This window comes from Paramacrobiotus metropolitanus, unplaced genomic scaffold (genome assembly GCF_019649055.1).
Source record: "Paramacrobiotus metropolitanus isolate TYO unplaced genomic scaffold, Prichtersi_v1.0 Parri_scaffold0000005, whole genome shotgun sequence".
Lineage (NCBI taxonomy): Eukaryota > Metazoa > Tardigrada > Eutardigrada > Parachela > Macrobiotidae > Paramacrobiotus > Paramacrobiotus metropolitanus.
The window spans coordinates 2033280-2052613 of NW_026570225.1; the positions used below are offsets into that span (position 1 = coordinate 2033280).

Here is a 19334-nt window from a genome sequence, read left to right on the forward strand (position 1 = left end):
TTAAAATTTACTGTTTTCACTAGCCACGCAGCGCATGTTTGTGTTCGGCACTTTGGCGTACACGTGGCAGTTGGGCATTTGCCTTTTGGCGATGTGGTCGGTGCAGTGATACCACACGGGTGTTCCGCGGCTGCAGCGCCGCAATTGCGGTAGAACCTCTCTTAAAATGCACTTCTTTATTAAATACACTTCTTTATAACATTCAACCTGTAAGGAACCTAATTGGTTCGCATGCGATATTTCTGTTTTCCATCGTACAACTCGTTGTGTAATCTTTGTTCATTGTCCACTGCTGTCTGCTGTAAACGGCACTGCTTCGGCGCACGAAGTCAATAAATTTACGTACCGGCCATATTTAAGTCCAACATGAAATCGCCGGCGAAGCATTGTCCATATTGAATGTATAATCTATCAGTATCTACGCATCTATGAAAAACGTCAGTTACCTACCCTCTTTGTTTATGTCCGAACGTTTCACGCAGAGTTTCAAATCAAAGTCACGAAAACGAAATGCGCTTCAGTTATGACACCGGACGTCGCGACTGGCTATGCAAATCCTGTGGGGACAGTGGCAAGGTTTCCATCCAGGCGGAATACAATTGGACATATTTGAGTTTTGCAAGTCGTAACACATATGTTTCTTTGGCGAGCATGCAAACAAAATCTGCTGATCACCAGCAGAACTTATGAAATCTCCGCTAATTATCTGGCAGTCTGGCATTAAATGCTTTAATTGGACTACCGGCGGCCACTCTGGTATAAATACCAAATTTTAGTGCCAACTGGCATGTAGTTACATGGCGCTATAGTGGAAATGTTAAAATTAAAGCTTGAGTTTGTTTTTTGTGATGATATGTATTTAACGGATTAACTCCCAGCAAATTGGCTGATGGCCACTAGAGTAGTGAAAAGTAAAAATGCCTTTGTGAGCATTCCCGTGGAACACTAATAGATAAATATTTTAATCATATAATTATTATACTTATTCTATCTAATCCTACAGATATTGTATTAAGTGTTGAGGTAATGTGGTCACAATTTACCGTATACGGCTATACGCGAACCCGCCATTGTCCTAGTTCATCAGTTATGACGCTTCAGTTAGTCCTCATTGTACGTGCTTAATAATTCTAGTAACTGCTCCGGTAATTTTTTATAACTGGTGGAATTATATTTTAACCGTAGACAATATTGTTTGTATCGCTCCCGTTATTCAGTATGTAGGCTAGTTCAGTGCATGCTGTGATCTTTGAATTATTCCGTTCAGTCGTCCACAGTGATCATCACATCATTCACGTGGTCCTACTCACAGAGCTGACCTTAGTGACCTAACAATGGTAGTAATAGGGTAATTTTTGTTCATTGAGCAGCCCTGATCACTGATCCTAGAGTAATATTAATGATTTCCGTTCATTCAACAGGCACGATCTGCGGTAAAAGTAAATAGATTTGGTCAGCACTCAGCAGATAGGATGACCCTTTGCGCGGGTCGGCCAAGTTTATCTTTGCCTTTTCTTTGCCTTTGCGTTTTCACTTTGCCTTTTCCATCATTACCTTTACCATTGCCTTTGCCGCCGCGAAAACCTTACCGTCTTAATCTGCCTTGCCAAAAAACCGTTTCAAATAACCTTTACCGTCGGTTATAACCGTTGCATGATGAACTACATTTAAACACTTTACCGTTTCCGGACTTTATTGGCACTGATACAGTTTATTAATATTAAATATAATATCAGACTTCAACATTGTAAAGGACAGCACTTCAAGATCATGCACTCGGTAACTTGAAGCATATGATAAGCACCGAGCACTCCGTGAGTTCTCGATTGCACGCTATGCAGCCAGCCACTACCGGGCAAAATAATTCGTATACATCAGATGATAGAATATAGCTCATGATAGGATTTGTATAGAAGTACATCAAATCATCTTCTCGAAATCTTGCGTGTAAGGTAATATGACTATATGAGTATCCAAGTCGTTTTTACTGAATCGGGGTTCCACAGTTCTTTTCCAACTTTAAAAATGACTTTTACAGTTTATTTCCCTTGGAAGTCTTATGTATTTACAATTAATGAGAGCGCGCGAAAACAAAAGTTCCAGTGCTTGTAAACACATCACTGTGGTATCATGTACCGGCACATTTTTCTTTATGGCGGCTTCTTGACGATAAAATTTTTCGAATTTTGATCATTTCGTCAATACAGATAATTAATGAAATGGAGTGTATACAGTTAATATTTGCAATGTTTTGGTTTTCGTTGCCACCAAATTTCGCAGCTAGCCCAATGAATTTCTTCACTTCATAACATTTTGTTGAAAGGTTATTGTAACAGTTTTTTTGAAGGTAATTAAAAAAAATTTAGTTCTGTTACTTATTACACTATTTGAATATAATCAGAATATTCATTTTTTTTATATTCAACGTAAAATTTACTGCATTAATCCTACAGTACAAAACAACCGAATATTCGTTACTCCACGCAATAATATGTTGTAAATGGTCTTTCAAGGTCACCTTGAACTCATATCTGTCCGTACCGGCATCCGAGCGACGGTCCCGGGACAGATATTTTTGAAAACAAAATGCACGTGCGACCCTTTTGCTTTTGGAACAAGCTGAGTTTAATGGTAATGTCGGTTTTGTTATTTACTTGGCGGTTTTTTCTAGCCATGTTGCACGAGGCGGCCGATCAAAATACAGATCTATTTTCTTGATATATAGAGACCAGGAAAATTTACGCTCCTTCAGTTACGTAGTGGCCTCGCGAAGTAATTAACAGTCAAACGAACCTGAATCACCTATTCAATTTCTTATATTCGCCAATATCCCAGTTTCTGGATTTTTACAACGGGTTTAATGCAACCTCGGTGCTAATAAGTTTGAATATTCTTTCCCTAATAAACATTAGGTGGATTAACATGCCCTTTAAGCATGACAAAGTGCATAAAATCATAAAGCAGAGTACGTAGTTATGGAACAAACTACGTATATGGAACTAGTTACGTAGTAGTTACAAGCCCAGCACGGATGAATACTGTCTAAGGATTTCGAGCATGTAAAAAGGTTAACTGCATATGTATTAAATAATGGCACGATGTTTATTACAATAAGGAGGCACGAACAAAATAAACAGGCGTGAGCAGAACCTGTTATTTGCTAATTCGCAGTTCGCTAATTTCCAATGACAATTCGATATAATAACACATAGTAACAATCTGGGAATTTACAAACAGCCCATGTTAAGTTAATGGCCACCATGGTAACAAGCTTTTGAGTGACCACTGGACTGTAGGGATTGGGCTTTCCAGAAATTTTAAGATGCAGGATTACTCTCGACACTGAGAGGATTCTGTAGAACTTTAGAGCGTGCAGATTGGATGTGTAGAACGGGAGAACATTGAGTACAACGGCAAAGTGTCGAGGACCCTTGTTACTTAGTTAGTATTCATATAACCAGTTTACGGGATCTACATCCGTACGTATTGTCCTGGCGTACATTAGTTTCGAAAATTTTCATTTAAAGAAACATACGAATCTTCTGAATTCAAAAAATTTTATGAGCTTAACAAATGTAAGAAGCCTTAAAAACGTAAGAAACATAAGCAACCTAAGAAAACCTAAGAAATCTAAGAAACCTAAGAACCCTAAGAAACATAAGAAACCTAAGAAATCTAAGAAACCTAAGAACCCTAAGAGAGCTAAGAAATAAAGCAAAAAATACAGATTGCGCTAATCGCCAGCTTGATTACTATTGTTATTTTGCCCTGGTTTCACGATTGTTTTGTTTGCCGAAGCGATGCCGAAGGCCGCGGGCTGCCTCTGTCGCTGCGACTGTACAAATGAATAGCCCACGTCCGTCTATGGGGGCCCATGGCAACAATTTTGTTTTTCAGGGCCTCTGTTTCCCCGTTGGGGCGCATCGATTAAGCAATAGCGTAACATTACCGGCGTCGTTGCGACGATTCTAACGCACTTTTTTGCGTGAAAATTGGCCCAGCCGTTCGGCCAATCATTCGGAACAAAGCATACTCGTGTATAAGATGTTACGGATGTAGATAACAAGATGAGCACGGATGAATATTGGCTTACGACTGGGCAAATAAATTAGTTTAAAATTCATACGTTGCAGCGTATTCGAGAAAGCAGTGACAATTATTTTTTTTTGTTTGAAAACAGTTGATTTTTGTATAAGAAAACAGATTTTGTTCGGTTTATCGCATTTAACAAATGACACGGAATGCTTTGCGGTCAACTTGCGGTTGTATCAGCCGAATTTTTCCTTTACTTGTCGTTTGGCTTAGTGATTAGCCAACCTGTGGACGCTTGCTGTCATTGTCGGTTATTACTTTAGCAAACGAAGTCTATTATCAATCCAGTCTCTACTAATGTTCAATTCTTAGATTGTTGACCTTTGTTAACAGAGTTTGTGTCGTTTTGTGGCTCGGCTGCTGTTTTTCTGTTCATTCTGCTAAACTCGCAAAACTGTAATAGCAACTGTAGCCAACGAAGTGTCGTTCAGTCAGCCCACGGAACATAGGAAACGCAGAGGCGCAGCCAAAGCTGTTTCATGTTTGAGCTAATTGAGTAAGTACAGTGTAATGTGACCGTGGTGACAGACCAGCCCATGTTAGCCCTATGGCCTCCATGGTAACAAGCTTTCGAGTGACCACTGGGCTTGAGGTTCTGCATATAGCAAACAACGATTAGTCTTAGATCACCCGCCGGGCCGAGCGGTTCCCAGAACATTTTAAAGCGAGAAAATTGGATGAGTGGGAGCTGAGATCATAGCGAACAAAGAGCAGAGGCAGAAAACCTGCAAGAGATGTATAGTATTCACATAACCAGTTTACGGAGGACTACATCCGTAACCAATTTATCGGCGTCGGCTTTTCTTGATTAATTTATGTTTTCGTTCGCATCGAGGCCGGTGGCCGAGGCGTGTCGTGTCATTTACGCACATGGGAACAACTTGTCCATGTATGTCTATGGAGGCCCATAGTAACAACTTTCCTTTCCGGTGCCCTTTTTTCCCCTCGAGGCGCATCGTCTCGGTAATAGCGTAACATCCACCGTGTCGTTGCAGCGGTTCTGGCGCACTTGACCGCGTTGAAATCGGCCTATCCGTTCTCCCAAACATAGGTTTTTTCACCTTATGCCGTCACGGTTGTTACGGATGTGGTTAACAAGCTGAGCACGGATGAATATTGGCTTACGACTATTTTTAAAATATTACGCTTTCCCGCAAAGTCAGAATGGCAAAGCCGGACAAGTGTTCCGGATGGTTGCCCGCGGCGAGCACCCTGGATAGTTGACCTTTTGCCCCTTCTGTTTTGATTTTGACTCGCCTGCTAGGTCTCTGCTCAATCTACCGTATTCTGAAATTGCCAAACTATTAAGCTGCTTTTGCCAGTGCAGTGGGCGAAAATATCTGTTCACTCAGTCCGTGAACAGAAGAAACGCAGAGGCGAAGCCGAAGCTTTTCTTGTTGTTTTAATGCAGTATATAATGTGGTAACTGGCCAGCCATGTTAGCCTTATGGCATCCATGGTAACAAGCTTTTTAGTGACCACTGGCATTGATAATTTGATGATAGCAAAACAAGACTGGTCTTAGATCACCCGCCAGACTGAGAGGTTTTCAAAACATTTTAAAGTACGCAAATTGGATGAGTAGAAGCTGAGATTACCTCGGTCTAACAGAAGAGGCCAAACACCTGCAAGAGATGTTTAGTATTCATATAACCAGTTTACGGAGGACTACATCCGTAACCAATTTATCGGCGTCGGCTTTTGGTGATTAATTAATTTTGTTTTTGTTCGCATCGAGGCCGCTGGCCGAGGCGTGTCGTGTCATTTACGCGCATGGGAACAACTTGTCCATGTATGTCTATGGATGCCCATGGTAACAACTTTCCTTTCCGGTCCCCTTTTTTTCCCTAGGGGCGTATCAACTCGGTAATAGCGTAACATCCACCGCGTCGTTGCAGCGGTTCTGGCGCACTTGACCGCGTTGAAATCGGCCTACTCGTTCTCCCAAACATAGGTTTGTTAACCTTACTCTGTCACGGTTGTTACGGATGTAGTTAACAAGCTGAGCACGGATGAATATTGGCTTACGACTAGGTAAATAATCAGTTTAAAATTCAAAGGTTGCAGTCGATTCGAGGAAGCAACAGCAGTTATTATTTTGTTTGAAGACAATTGGTTTTTGATAAAGACAACAGATCTTGTTCAGTTTATCAGATTTAACGGATGACAGGAATGCTCTGCAGTCAACTTGCGGCTGCATCCGCTAAAATTTGTCCCTTTTTTGTCAGTGATTTGCCTTTTTTTGTTAGCGATTACTGGCATTATCGGTTAAGATAGCAATTTCACTTCTTTCTTTTAAGTCAGAACATCTAAAGCCTAGTTTTTGGAGTATTGACCTTTTGCCCCTAAAGTTTGATTGGTTTGTGGCTCGGCTGCTGATTTTACGCTTGTTCTGCTAAACTCTCCAAATTCTAATAAGCTACTGTGGACAGTGAAGTGTCTGAAGTGATTCCTTCACTAAGCCCACAAGGTTTTCTTTATTCAAATTTAATGCCCGTGGCACCAGACCAGACTATGTTAGGCCTATGGCATCCATGGCAACAAGCCTTTGAATGACCACTGGATTAGCGGTTCTGAATTCAGCAAACAACGACTGGTCTTAGATCACCCGCCGCACTGAGAGGTTTTCAAAACATTTTGAAGCATGAAGATCGGATGAGCAGAAGCGGAGATTACCGCGGTCTAACAGGAGAGGCCGTAGACCTGCTAGAGATGTTTAGTATTCATATAACAAGTTACGTAGTTATGGAATTTGTTAAACAAATTACCAAAGGACACGATGTACATGTCAGATAGGATATAATAGGAAATTTGCCGTACTGAGATTGGATACCGACTGAATTATCGGCTTGAGCTTACGTATTTTCAAAACTATTAGGAAAGATCCAAGAACGTCTTTCGATCTTCCAATAAGAAGCAACAGAGGTAGAGGCGCTCTGCTTTGTTAATCTTGGCGATATTCTAAAGTTTCTCGAATGGCTGACAATTTGAAACAGGAATTCAGAAGAATTAGTAAACAATATAGATATACAGTAGGTATCTGTATGCGATATATAATTCTATTTGAGCAAGACTGGCTTTGCCGTCGTTAAAAACAAATCGAAAATTAATACGGTAAAAAATATTCCATTTCATTCTGCATCGTTTTGCAAGCATTTTCATCCGATTAACCTTGCGCTGTTTCAAAGCGGTCCCTTCAATGTCAAATTAAAGAATTAAATTAATATCAAATGGAAGATTTGTCATGGAAATGAAATTAATAGATACTTATATAACACCGATTTCGAGCATTATTATGTAAGCCGACTTCAATCTTTGCACATTTGTTCTCCCGTTAGCACGATCTATTCGAATCGGTCCTAAAACCAGACGCACGGTATGCGAAAGTAAACGAGACAGCTTCAAGGATCGCGGGAATCAGCCAATACCGACGCATCTTTTCAGGTCCGTACGCCCTCGAACGCACCGATCAATTCCATAACCCGGCGCTTATCCCATTTTTTGACGGAGACAACATCGGCCTAACGTCCGCCTTGAAATCTGCTTCAGCTCTTGTACTCACCAGCGCAATCAGTCGCACATACAAAAGCCTTCTGCAACAATTTCCGATGTGATTATGCAGACTTTCACCAATATGTTGTAGTCGATGCAGCAGAATTTGAATGCACTTTCTATCTTCATCGAGACTTAGCTACTTTAAGGTTACTTCCGCGTTAGAACTAGTATATCGTACCCAGTGGAAGGATTTTGATTTTTAACCGGATTAATACACATGTATATGCGGAACCGGCTCGACCTACGAGTTGCATTTCCTGAAGTTAGCCGGTTGCCGTCTTTCCCAGCCATCGTCCATTCCACGACCGCATGGATTCCTGGGGTGATGTAATTAGCCATGGGTTAGGACTAGACTTGTCTTGGGATCGGGCACCGAGCTACAGTCATACTACGTCTTCGTCCAGCTATGCTTCAACGGATTTCACGAATCAAATATTTCAACCGACCACCAACAGGCTAATGGGCACGACTGGACAGAAGCTAAAATGCAAGAAGTGTTCTCTGGTAGGTCCTCTGAGCAATTTGCGTACATTGCCGGAATATATGTCGAGTGTTGACATAGAACAACTTGACAATCTGGTAGAATTTTAATTGCAAATCTCACTAACGTGATCCGTTCATACTTGAGTAAGCGAATCCTCGGTAGGCTCATCCCAGCCACGCGCAGCGCCGTGCTTGCATAACTATATATCAGTTTTTTTCGGTTGCCTGTCTCGGCTAAACAGTCGCAGGAAATAAATCGATATACTTAACACAGCATTTATTTGCGAAAGGAGCTTGGCGTGTCTGGGAACAACTTATTGATCCCGCCGATCACCAACACTCCGGCTGTCTGGCGTTTTGCTAACTAGAAGGTTTACTCCAAAAGTAATCGCAGAGAAACACTATAAAATTACGTAGAGGTTGCCAATCCGGGGTAGCCGTGTAATTAAATTGTAATGTTATCACTTTCTTATGCAAATAAAATGATGAGAAATGGGACATCTCATGCAACAAATGGAGATGCATCCGTCGTGTTACAGATATGCGAGTCGAAAGCGGAGCATCAGTTGCACACCCAAACCCACGCCCGGGAGTTGAAGCCCTATCGTTGTCTGCACTGTCCCAAGTGTTTCGCCAATGCCAGTTATCTCAGTCAGCACATGCGCATCCATCTCGGCTTGAAACCATACACCTGCGATATGTGCAAGCGATGCTTCACGCAGCTTTCCCATCTTCAACAGCATCTCCGCACCCACACCGGCGACAAACCTTACCGCTGCTATTTTGCTGGATGTCAAAAGGCCTTTTCTCAGCTGTCGAATTTACAATCGCACAGCCGATGTCACGAGACGGATAAACCGTTCCGGTGTTACAGTTGCTATAAAATGTTCCACGACGAAGCCGGATTACGAGAGCACATCCCAAAGCACAAGGAAAGCAAGCATACGAAAACGCATATTTGTAATTTCTGTGGAAAGGCCTATACACAGGCGTTGTACCTGGCATCGCACATCAGCACTAAACACCAGGACAAAGTGGACAAGCAACGAATGACGATGCCGCAAATGGCAGGTGAGTACATCTCAAACTTGATATTATAACGCTCTTAAGAGCCACTGGATGGCTATTTAGGGCTGAAGTTTATGCTCCCTAGGAGAATATCAACCTCAAAAACTCCCTTAATGTGCTATTTTGAATCAAAAAACCGCTCACTTACAACTTGTACGTCTATTACAGACTTCCTGACTTGGGCGAAGCCAGAAAACTGTGTTTCCTTTGGTAACGCCACTAGCGCATATGGGCAAGAAAATTTTTTTCCCCATTACAACGCGCATGCTACGATGGGTGCCGCTAAGAACGGCTGCACCGCCTTGACCACCACATATCTGCCAGGAAGTGATTACGATTGGTGGGGATGTTGGTCGAAGCCGGGATCGTCAGCGTTTTCGGCATTTAACAGCAATCGCTCCAGCATGTTTCCAAACCTCCCCATAATGGCGAATGGAGCATTTAACCTCAGCACAGACTGGGAGGTAGATAATTCCTTACAATACTCGTTCGGAACGGTCATGAACGACAGCTGGGCAGCCGCCGGCTCCAAGGGATGCTTTAGCGAGAATCTCCTGACAGGCACAACGGGACAAGACACTTTTCGTAATTTCGTCATTCCAGTGTAAATATGCAGTTCGATCAGATCATAACGATGTCGACTATATTCTTCTGAGTTGTACTCGCATGGAAGGAAACAGGTTAATCGGCCGTCCAGCTGCACTATGCTGTTGCTTTAAACGCTTTTTAATTATTTACAATCGCTATCCCGCTCACGGAGATCTGCTAGCCGGATGATTATAGCTGTCTGGGGTGCCGTTCGATCGCCTTCGCATCTCCAACGCAACATCTTTCCCAATTTAATTCCATTATACCTGTGTTGATCATTCGATTATGCTGCCTAGTAAAATCACTGCCATTAAGTTAAACGATCAAGCGTTTATTTACTGTGCTTATAATGCGACAATGTACGAGTTTATTGGTTTATGTTTATATTGATACGTTGCATGACTTACTATCGAATCAAACGATTTTGGGTACATCACGCACTCAACTGGAGGTTCGTGTGGCAAGGTTTGAAAGTGGATACGTATTGGAACAGTGTTTCCGATTCTTCCTGTTTGATGATTGTGATATGGATGGAGGATGCTGTGATGAAGATTCCCAGATTGCGCAGGCTGAGGAATGAATGTGATGGATGTGTCTTTCCGGTGGAACATGTCTTTGCAAGTTGGAACTTGACGTCGGGTGGCGTTCTTTTTTACGTTCCGGATTACACGGGTTACCGTTGGGACTGATAATGAAACGCAAGCGCTAAGCAATAATCACTCATTTTCATGCTTCATCCTTACATTAATTTTGTGGCGTTGCTTGATAGTTATAACTTAAGTTTGTTAGTTGACTTAGTTCCATGTGACTAAGGATGCGAGTAAACGTTTTTTTTTGTTATGTTACCGTTACGACCGAGTACTATAAAATTTTATGGTATAAATGTGTTCGTGCAACGGGCGGTGCTCGCTGTACAACAAGGGCATATGACAATATTACATGTTGCAGTCCATAAATAGCATAATATAAGAGCGAGTGAAATAACAAGGGGAAAAGATTATGACAAGCTAAATCATGGATCAATAATTAAAAGGTTCTAGGAATATAGGTACCCTATGTACACAAGAAACAAGGGGCCAACTTAGGATGATGGGCGTTCATTTGGCTACCACTACAATTACTGTACAATACATTGGTGGCACCGATGTTAACGGCTGACCAGTGAGACACGTTCACAATTTCGCCGCCACCGGAAACTCAAGCCTTGAGAACATAATTTTGTATAAAAAGCATGCACAACAACAAGTCAAGAACAAATCTGTAGATCAGTAAACCCACCCCCGCAGACCCGCACAAGTATATTTGGCGGTCGAAATTTCGGGTCTAAAACTTTTTCAATATAATTACATATATTTCCCTTCCAGCTTCCGATACAGGCATACAGATAATGTAAACACTGCGTATACAGAGTACGTGATGTAGGTGATGTTCGCTTCAATCGATTGTCCTCTCGGTTTGGAAACGAAATCACTCGCAAATCATGTATCAGCTCTATTTTATTTCAGCTGTGCATGAATAGCTTAGTGACCTTAGTCTATGGCAAACAAAAGATCACAATGATTAAGCGCCCTGAAACCGGCGATATACGGTAATTGTAATTATTCCTTTTACGTCGTCTATCAGCAATGTGCGTCTGCTAGATGAGAGACTGCGCGTGTTCATGCCTCGAATCGGATTGCGCAGACAGACTAATTGTAACCTTGATCACGTCGTCGAAGCGTGATCCGGTATCGCATTCGTACGGTGAAAGCAGAGCGTGATTATCGGATTCCCACGCATTAATTTTGCCAGCTGTGTATTAAATGTTTTCCCTCTCGCAGTCTTACAGTACAAATCGCCAGAATGTCTAACAGGTATAAGTGCAACCGTACTCAAATGCCGGAAGGCCCGCACCATTCGCAGTGTAATTCTTGTAGGGACGGTATAGAGTGTTTACCAAATATGTCTGAACGTTGGATCTAATTGTGACTATCTGCACTAGTTAAAAGTCAGCTTTCGCAGTTTTCCTGTTTTGAAAACGAAATAGGCAATAAAATTTTTTTCGGTATTGAAAAAGGAAAAACAGCTAAATTAAACAGTATTCACACTATGCGAATTGCTTCTGTACTAATAATTACTGCCAAAAATAGATCTTTAATTAGGCTGTTTTCGTATTGCTTCGCTACTTTCCATATACTCATCCATGCCAAGATTGCATCCTGTAATCCACACAATATGCAAGATCTAGAATTTTCATTGGTTTCTTGGGAGTAAGTATCTATCCGTTGCCGTAGGACCTGATGCACCACCGCATGATGGCACCATATTGTAAACCGATTCACCTCGGTAATACGTATAGTCCGTAAGTATACAAGTAATGGTGATTTCAAACGGCAAACTCGAATTGGAGACACGAAGCACAATTGCGTAATACAATATTATTGTCAAATTACAGGAAACAAAAACCATACAAAAACGATCAATAAGGACAGAAAAATTTGGTCCCTTGCTGGTAGCTGAGCAACACAGCCGGCATGGTCTGGGTTATCTGCTCAACAAATACTCGTACCGTAAGTACTGACGAAATCACTGGAAAGTTGCTGATAAAAAGCGATCGATAAATTAGATTGTCATATGTGTCTAAAGCGATTACAAGCGTTTCCGTTCGTTCCGGAACACTGGCTAGTCTCGACCAGCTTTACAGTTTACAGATATATTGTACAGTATTAAAGATAACGAAATACAATAAACTACTGCTACAAAGAATCCGAGCACGTGCTTTTTTACATTAAATTTTCTGGACGCTGGAATATTTTCTTCATGCTTCGCTAGGTACTATGAAGTCTGCAAATCTGCAACGATTGCTTGCTTTAACGAAAGATGTTAGAAAACTTACACGAGATTTTTAATTACTGTACTTGTGTCAGACATTTAATCTGCTTTCGCAATATCCCAGGGATTCAATTTCTCACATTTATTTACCACATTCTCTATCCATGTTTTCGTCGAATATGTAATGTTTCCCAGACCCCTTGACACCGTAGCGAAAATGATCTCAAGCGATACGTATAATCGATATTTTTTATGCTGTGGTACCCGCAACTGAAGTGTCAGACGAAATGTCTAGTCTGCTCACAAAGATAGGGGTAAACTTCTGCGAAATTTACTTGTAGTTATTGAGCCACCTGCGGAAAGCTGCCAACATTTGTGCATATCGATCGGGGTTGACTATAATATGTTCAGCGCAGACTGTTTGAAAGTGGAAACCATACAGGAAACGCGCAAGGTATGAGTTTTTCAATTGCTACTACGTAACGCACTCCAACAACGCAGACGGGAAAATGCGCATCAATTTACAGCATTCCAGGGAAACCAGCGATTAGCCGTAGCAGCTGCCATGCGTTTATGCTCAACAACTTATTATTGACATTTTCATGTTTCGCCAAAACCAGTATATGCTTTGCGGGCAGCCGGTAGAAGATGCGGTGAATCCGGCTGTGTATGCCCTTTTTCCATACATAGTCAATAAGTGGTGTCTATCGGAGGCCGGGATCCGTTCCAGGAGACTGGTTATTGCAATGCATTATTGAATACGCACAGGATTGCATTATTGAATACGCACAGGGAAGTATTTCCAAAGAACTGTTCAAACTAAACAGTATCTTGTTGCTTTGCATATACGCTTACGCGGTAGATGTCTCTTCCCAAGTACTAGCAGTGCTGGATCCCGGATGCAGTAAATCAATTCTAATATGTGGAACTGGCCGTACTGCGAAAACTTCCCGATCGTGTTGTTTGATGACCGAATCATACGACGCCACCAGAATCCACAACTTTTATCATTTACACAGTTAAACAGTTGTCCCAAGCATTAGGGTAGTACTGAAATTTTAAAATGTGCAAATTGCAGTGTATACTGCGTATTTTGTATTTATATAAACTCCAATATTTAATATGTGCAATTGTCGAACCAAACGTCAAGTATAGTTACTGTAATCACTTTGTGTTTAACTGTACTTATAAAATTATAAGAGGTTAACAAGAACCAGTAAATTATAAGAACATAATTAAGATCCATGTTTACGCTTACCTGTTGTTACAGTTGTAGTATTTGTGCTTGTTACTTGTACAGCATCCATAAGTACAGTATCACTGCACTCGCATTTTGTTGTTATGCGTTTTGATACTGCAACGGTTGGCAATGGGGGGTGTGGAAGGGTGTTTTACATTTGCGAATAAATTTTTACATTCTCTAATCAACCTTACAAGGTCCGAATACAACCTTAATAAACTTTCATTTTTGAATGTCGTCGGTACTTACCGGCACGAAAACAAATAATTCTACAGAATAGTAGCAAATGAAACAATATTGATAATCGAAATTATTCGGAAACATTGTGATAGTTAATTGCTATCAGGGCGCAGGTTGTTTACGGTGGGAGACGTTTGCGCTGTTTTTTGTTGTTTCCATAGTATGACTCTTTGACGGTGAGACTTTTAAATTCTAAGTATGTGTTTGTGCGATGTAAACAAATATTTACAGTACAGTAACCGATGCTTCTTTTTACGTATCCATCGCAATCACCGGCTGACAGATACGAAACAGCTACCGTAGAGACTCAGTTTTTTAGTTAGGCCGTATTCAATGAGTGATCGCTCACCTTTTATGCCAGTACCGGTACGACATGAAGTCATTTTGCCAACAAGATTTGTTCGAGGCTCAAAAATAAATAAGACTTTTCCCGGAAATGCGTCTGGACTGCACTCCATTTAAATAAACTGTACGACATAATGTACGCCAAGGGTGTGGTAGTCTACTGACGTCTTAACGGATGTTCAGAGTAGTCCCCATCGGGTTTGACGGACCACATGTCATTTCCCACGGTGATTACTGTACATGCTCGTTACAATTGTCTTTTGTAAATTTTCTATTTTGTCTATGGAGAAATTGGTTAATTCGGTTTGCTCAATCTAATTATTAATTATTATGTTTTCGTGCTCTTCCAAATAACCCTTCGTACAAATAACATTTCAGTTAAAGGATTTATGGTTGGTGCATTAAAATTTAGAACTCCTTATTATTCGCACTTTATATCCAAGGCCGTCTCGAGGTACTAACTACATAGCTAAGTACAACAGTACCTACTGCCCAACTAAATCTCTTATTGATAGCTGACTGATAAAAAAACTACACACGACAAGTTACCCGTGCAACGGTTAAAAATATGTCAATCAACTAACAATTGTAAGAGGTACAACGTTTCTCTGCTTAATAACAAGTAGTTTTTCACATGGTTGAAACATCCCATTTTCGTTTTCACGTACTTGTCTATATCTATCCAGAAGTCGTAAGGATATCAAGCTGCTAACATGATTAAGATAACTGAAGCATTTGCAGTATTATCTATATTTCCTTGATAGAAAAGTTCCTAAACGGGCAGGTTTTCCCCTTTTTGGAAAATGTTTTGCACGCTGTTACCGTTACTGTTAACAATGTCTATTTTAGAACTGCAGTTATGATTTCTGAAACAGCGTCTTTTATATTTTTTATTTTATGTGTTCATTTATCGGTGGTTGGTCAAAAGCTAATAAAAAAAGGCGGTAACGTTGTGATACCTGAACTTGAAATTCCTGTGTTTTAATTGTTTTAGTTTCTCGGATCGCGATGTACATGTAGTGCAAAAATAGTTATCGTGCTTGTATTCGTCGTACAAAATTGCAAACCATGTCAGTCACTGGAAAACAACCTATGATTCTGGTTTCATTCTTTAACTAGTTTCAGTTCAAGATTTGCCTAAATACGACTGGCAACGGGATCATTAATTATACTCGCCAGTTTGAGATTGTTCCCACATTTTAAGCTAATGCTGCATTTGACTGGCCGGCCGCGCGCTAAGCTCACCTCTTTTTCCCATTACTATTTATAACATAAATTATACATAAATCACTGATCAAATTTCTATCATGCACCGATTAAATTACTCCTGAGTGCTGACGTAGGGTGTCACCGTGTCAATTCAGCTAGTCGGCTACATAGACCGGAAACTACATGTTTCAAAATACGGTACGACCGTAACAGTAGTATGCCTTAACTTTATCTTTTATTTGCTTACCGTGAAACGGTTAAGAACGTTCTTGCAAACCTAAAAAGAATGTGGGAAATCATCAAATATATAAACTGAAATTTTTAGTTGCAGTGTTAAAGCTTGTCACCCTACATAACGGTAACCGTGATAAAACCGTTCTTGGATTACAATTATCAAAACATTATAACAAGAACAGGGTACTGTCGGCGTACTGAATATCGTTATCACGCTAAATTCAACATTATACCTGCACGACTTACAGGAAACTGAAAATTAGCATGTTAATTTTTTGTGATTAATGAATTCGCAAGTTAAGTAAATAAAAATTAATTTTTTGGATCGCGATATAGTGCAATAATAGTTACTATTTTTTTGTAAAGGTTCGAATGGAAATTTTGTATCGGAGAAAGAAACTTCTAAAGAGACGAGCATTGTAAAAACGCCCGCTCATGATCAGTAGGATATTTAAGGTACGCATATTCTTATTGCTATAAATCAGGAAGGTAGCTACGTTTGATATTGGTCATTTGAGGAACAGAACATTATGCTATAATGCTACTACCGCCAGCACCAGCAACAAATACACAAAGTGTGAAATCGCAATCATATCGGCCAGCTGCAGCAGTACATGGCCATTGCTCTAGGAGTACGAGAGAAATGAATGAGCATCCATCTTTTCATGATTATTTTATTCGTACTCCTAGAGTAACGGCCATGAGCAATACCATCAAATCCAATGCCACTCGCAAATTAACGCCATTCAGTACTGGTTGTGGTACCTGGTGTGGCATTGGTACTGGTAGTGCTAATGGACCTGGTAATGGTTTTGGTAGAGGTACTTCTATTCTGTAAATTATAGGTTTTCACTGTTTTATTATTCGTAATTCCTTACCTAAACAACCAAAGAAAGCCCAACTAGTTTACCGTTGGGTCTTAACTTTTCTTCAGCTTCTTTGGTTATCCTTTTCCTCTTTAGTTTTAATAAATTTGTTAGTTCCTTGATCTACTAGATTTTTAGATTTTTTTTAAGACTTAGATTTTTTTTGTTTTTTAAAAGATTTCTCAGGTGTCAGGAAAATGAAAACATCTAAAATCTACAAAGCAGCAACCATAACCAGTACGCGCCCGTGCCACAGTGGGTACCACCACCAGTCCTGGTACGACTACCATTACCGCTACCAGCAACAGTACCAAAACTTCCCCGAAAATTGCGAGCAGTTATTAATTGCACCAGCACCGAAACTGGTACCAGGGAAGTCGGCAACCAAAGTAACACCAATATCGGCCGGCGGGTGCTTCAATTGAATGCTTTTATGACTTGTGAAGTCTTTCGAGATCTTTATTAAATGTAATACTTTTTTCTGGAAGGAGATTTCGAAACAAATATACAGTATATTCTTCTAGTTAAATCATTGCCGATCTACACTAATCGAGCCACTAAAGCCTATTTTCGCTGTTAGTTAAAGCAAGGTAAAAGTTGTTCAGTGTATTTCTTCAACAGAATAAATTCACACAGGTAGCCTGGAGCCTTCCGGCGCCCGGCACGGCCTAACTGTGCAGTCGTGCCGGAGCACAAACCTGTACCGGTTTCTTAAAAAAGAGTTACAATACCACAGCTTTTAGCACTGAAAAAGATACTGCCTATTTTTTTCGTGAATCAAAAATTTAAAAGAAACCGTTTCGCCACACTATAAAATACCATGCGGCTTCTCGCACAGAAAATATTGGGGCAAAGAGCATTATTTCATAGTTTGAACGTAGTGCTGAAGTTTCTCTGTTAATTTTTCACTTTGGAATTTGCGACGATGCTAACTGCACACTTTGGTGCGCACATTACGCTTTCCACAATTACATTAGGTGATTAGTAATTGTATTCGTAACTCTCAAAATTAACACATTGACCTTGATTGTACCAATGTAACCTTTCGCACTTCATCTAGCTGGATGCTGATGTACGAGTACGTACTCGTACTCTTACCAAATTAGACATAGTAGTTATCAGGCCTCGGCCAGAGGCTTTTCCCTCAGAAGAAATTCCTTTTCTGGTTTCGAAAGAGAGTGGTTTCGAAGCATTGGGAATACTTTAAAAAATGTGCTAAAAACAAATTTAAGTGTCGAATGTGTTGTCTGCGTACATAGTATTGGACTGTAAGTACGTATTCCCTTTAAAATGCTGTTTATCGCAAATAATTCTCTTTATGCTGGGGAAAAAGCATTTCCGTGGTCCGAGCACTGTGTTATCGCTGCAGGCCTGCCTCTGGACTAAGTTTTAATTTTAAATATCTGGGTTCCCATATTACAAATTTTTAAAAAAGCCCGCCGGTTTTTTGTATGGTTTTTGAATTGCAATTGCGCTTCTTGCTTCTACTGTACATTATTTTACATTGTCGTCCTGTATGTAAAATAATGTAGCCCACGCGCTGTAAAAAATAGCCCACGCGCGCTCTGCAAGATTTTAAAAGCTCCATAAGTTAAAAAACAAATTATATAATATTATCCAGCCAGTTATTAAAGAGTAAAATTTACCGAAGAGGCAAGTCCAAATAAGTTTTCACCAGAATTCATTGACAATGCGTGCGAATAATGCAATGCGAACGTTCTTGAATTTGTGTCTGCCAATTGCCACTGGATCATTGCCAGTGAAAATACTTTTTTAAGTACTCCCAATGTCAGTTGTCAAATCCACTTTTTAAAAATGAATTTTTCCACCGAAACGTTTCGGAAACACTCTAAACAATGCAAGGTACAGAAAATGGAGAAACCAGCGGAAAATTACATACAAATTTTCTAGGACAACCATTATGTAATGTCTTTTTACAAACGCACGAACCAAAAGGATATAAGTGGACAGCACAGCAACTTTTGGCTTCTAGTGTCTGGCACGGCCGCGGCGGTAATATTTTTTGCTTTTACTCTGACAGTGACAATCGCTGCAATTCTTGATTGCTAACGAAGACGCTTGTTAACTTATTGTATTTTTGAACATTTGTTTGCATCTTTGTCGTCATTCCTGACTAATTTCATCAGTAAATTTTCATTGTGAAACACGTTTTAGGAACAAAAGTGTGACATGCTTGCCGGCTAGACTCATTTATACAACATTTGCGTCCCGAACGATTCTTCGTACATACATCATCAAGCAATTTAATGTTAAGGCTCAGAATAATAGAAGATTTCAGATGATTTCAGTTCTGACTTCTGAGTAACTTCTGACACAGCAGCACTAACGACAGCTTGAAAAACATAGAATTACGGTCTTGCCTACATTTTGTTGTTTACTCACACCTGCTTGTATTGCTCGTGATTCGGTAAGAACAGTAGGGTCTTCAGCTTACGGCCCTGCGCACAAGAATCCGACTTCTAATAACCGGTGGAAATCCCGTCATAACATCATGGTCCAAACTCCAAATCCCGTCTGGAACACCGACGATAGACTGCTTGGCATGCTAGCATTGAACTGCCAAGCAGTCTATCGTCGGTACT

At 40.5% G+C, this 19334-nt stretch overlaps 1 protein-coding gene and 1 long non-coding RNA gene across 2 annotated transcripts; both read left to right on the top strand.

The window, feature by feature from the left end:
• The first annotated feature begins 7631 nt into the window (after nucleotides 1-7631).
• LOC129581176 (zinc finger protein 572-like) lies at nucleotides 7632-10676 on the top strand. Its single transcript, XM_055472102.1, has 3 exons — nucleotides 7632-8151; nucleotides 8670-9201; nucleotides 9367-10676. Exons 1-3 carry the CDS (start codon nucleotides 7957-7959, stop codon nucleotides 9804-9806), a joined length of 1167 nt encoding a protein of 388 aa, XP_055328077.1. The 5' UTR covers nucleotides 7632-7956; the 3' UTR covers nucleotides 9807-10676.
• A 1818-nt stretch (nucleotides 10677-12494) lies between these two features.
• Nucleotides 12495-15041, top strand: LOC129581375 (uncharacterized). The gene is made up of 3 exons (XR_008689495.1): nucleotides 12495-12597; nucleotides 12939-13051; nucleotides 13125-15041. It is a non-coding gene; the product is annotated as an uncharacterized LOC129581375 (long non-coding RNA).
• Nucleotides 15042-19334: the final 4293 nt, after the last annotated feature.

Excerpts from the sequence above, each read along its gene's own strand:
- LOC129581176 (XM_055472102.1), top strand. The coding sequence starts at position 7,957 with ATGGATTCCTGGGGTGATGTAATTAGCCATGGGTTAGGACTAGACTTG. Across the intron at positions 8,152-8,669 it reads AATGCAAGAAGTGTTCTCTG|ATATGCGAGTCGAAAGCGGA; the intron begins GTAGGTCCTCTG and ends GTCGTGTTACAG. Across the intron at positions 9,202-9,366 it reads GACGATGCCGCAAATGGCAG|ACTTCCTGACTTGGGCGAAG; the intron begins GTGAGTACATCT and ends CGTCTATTACAG.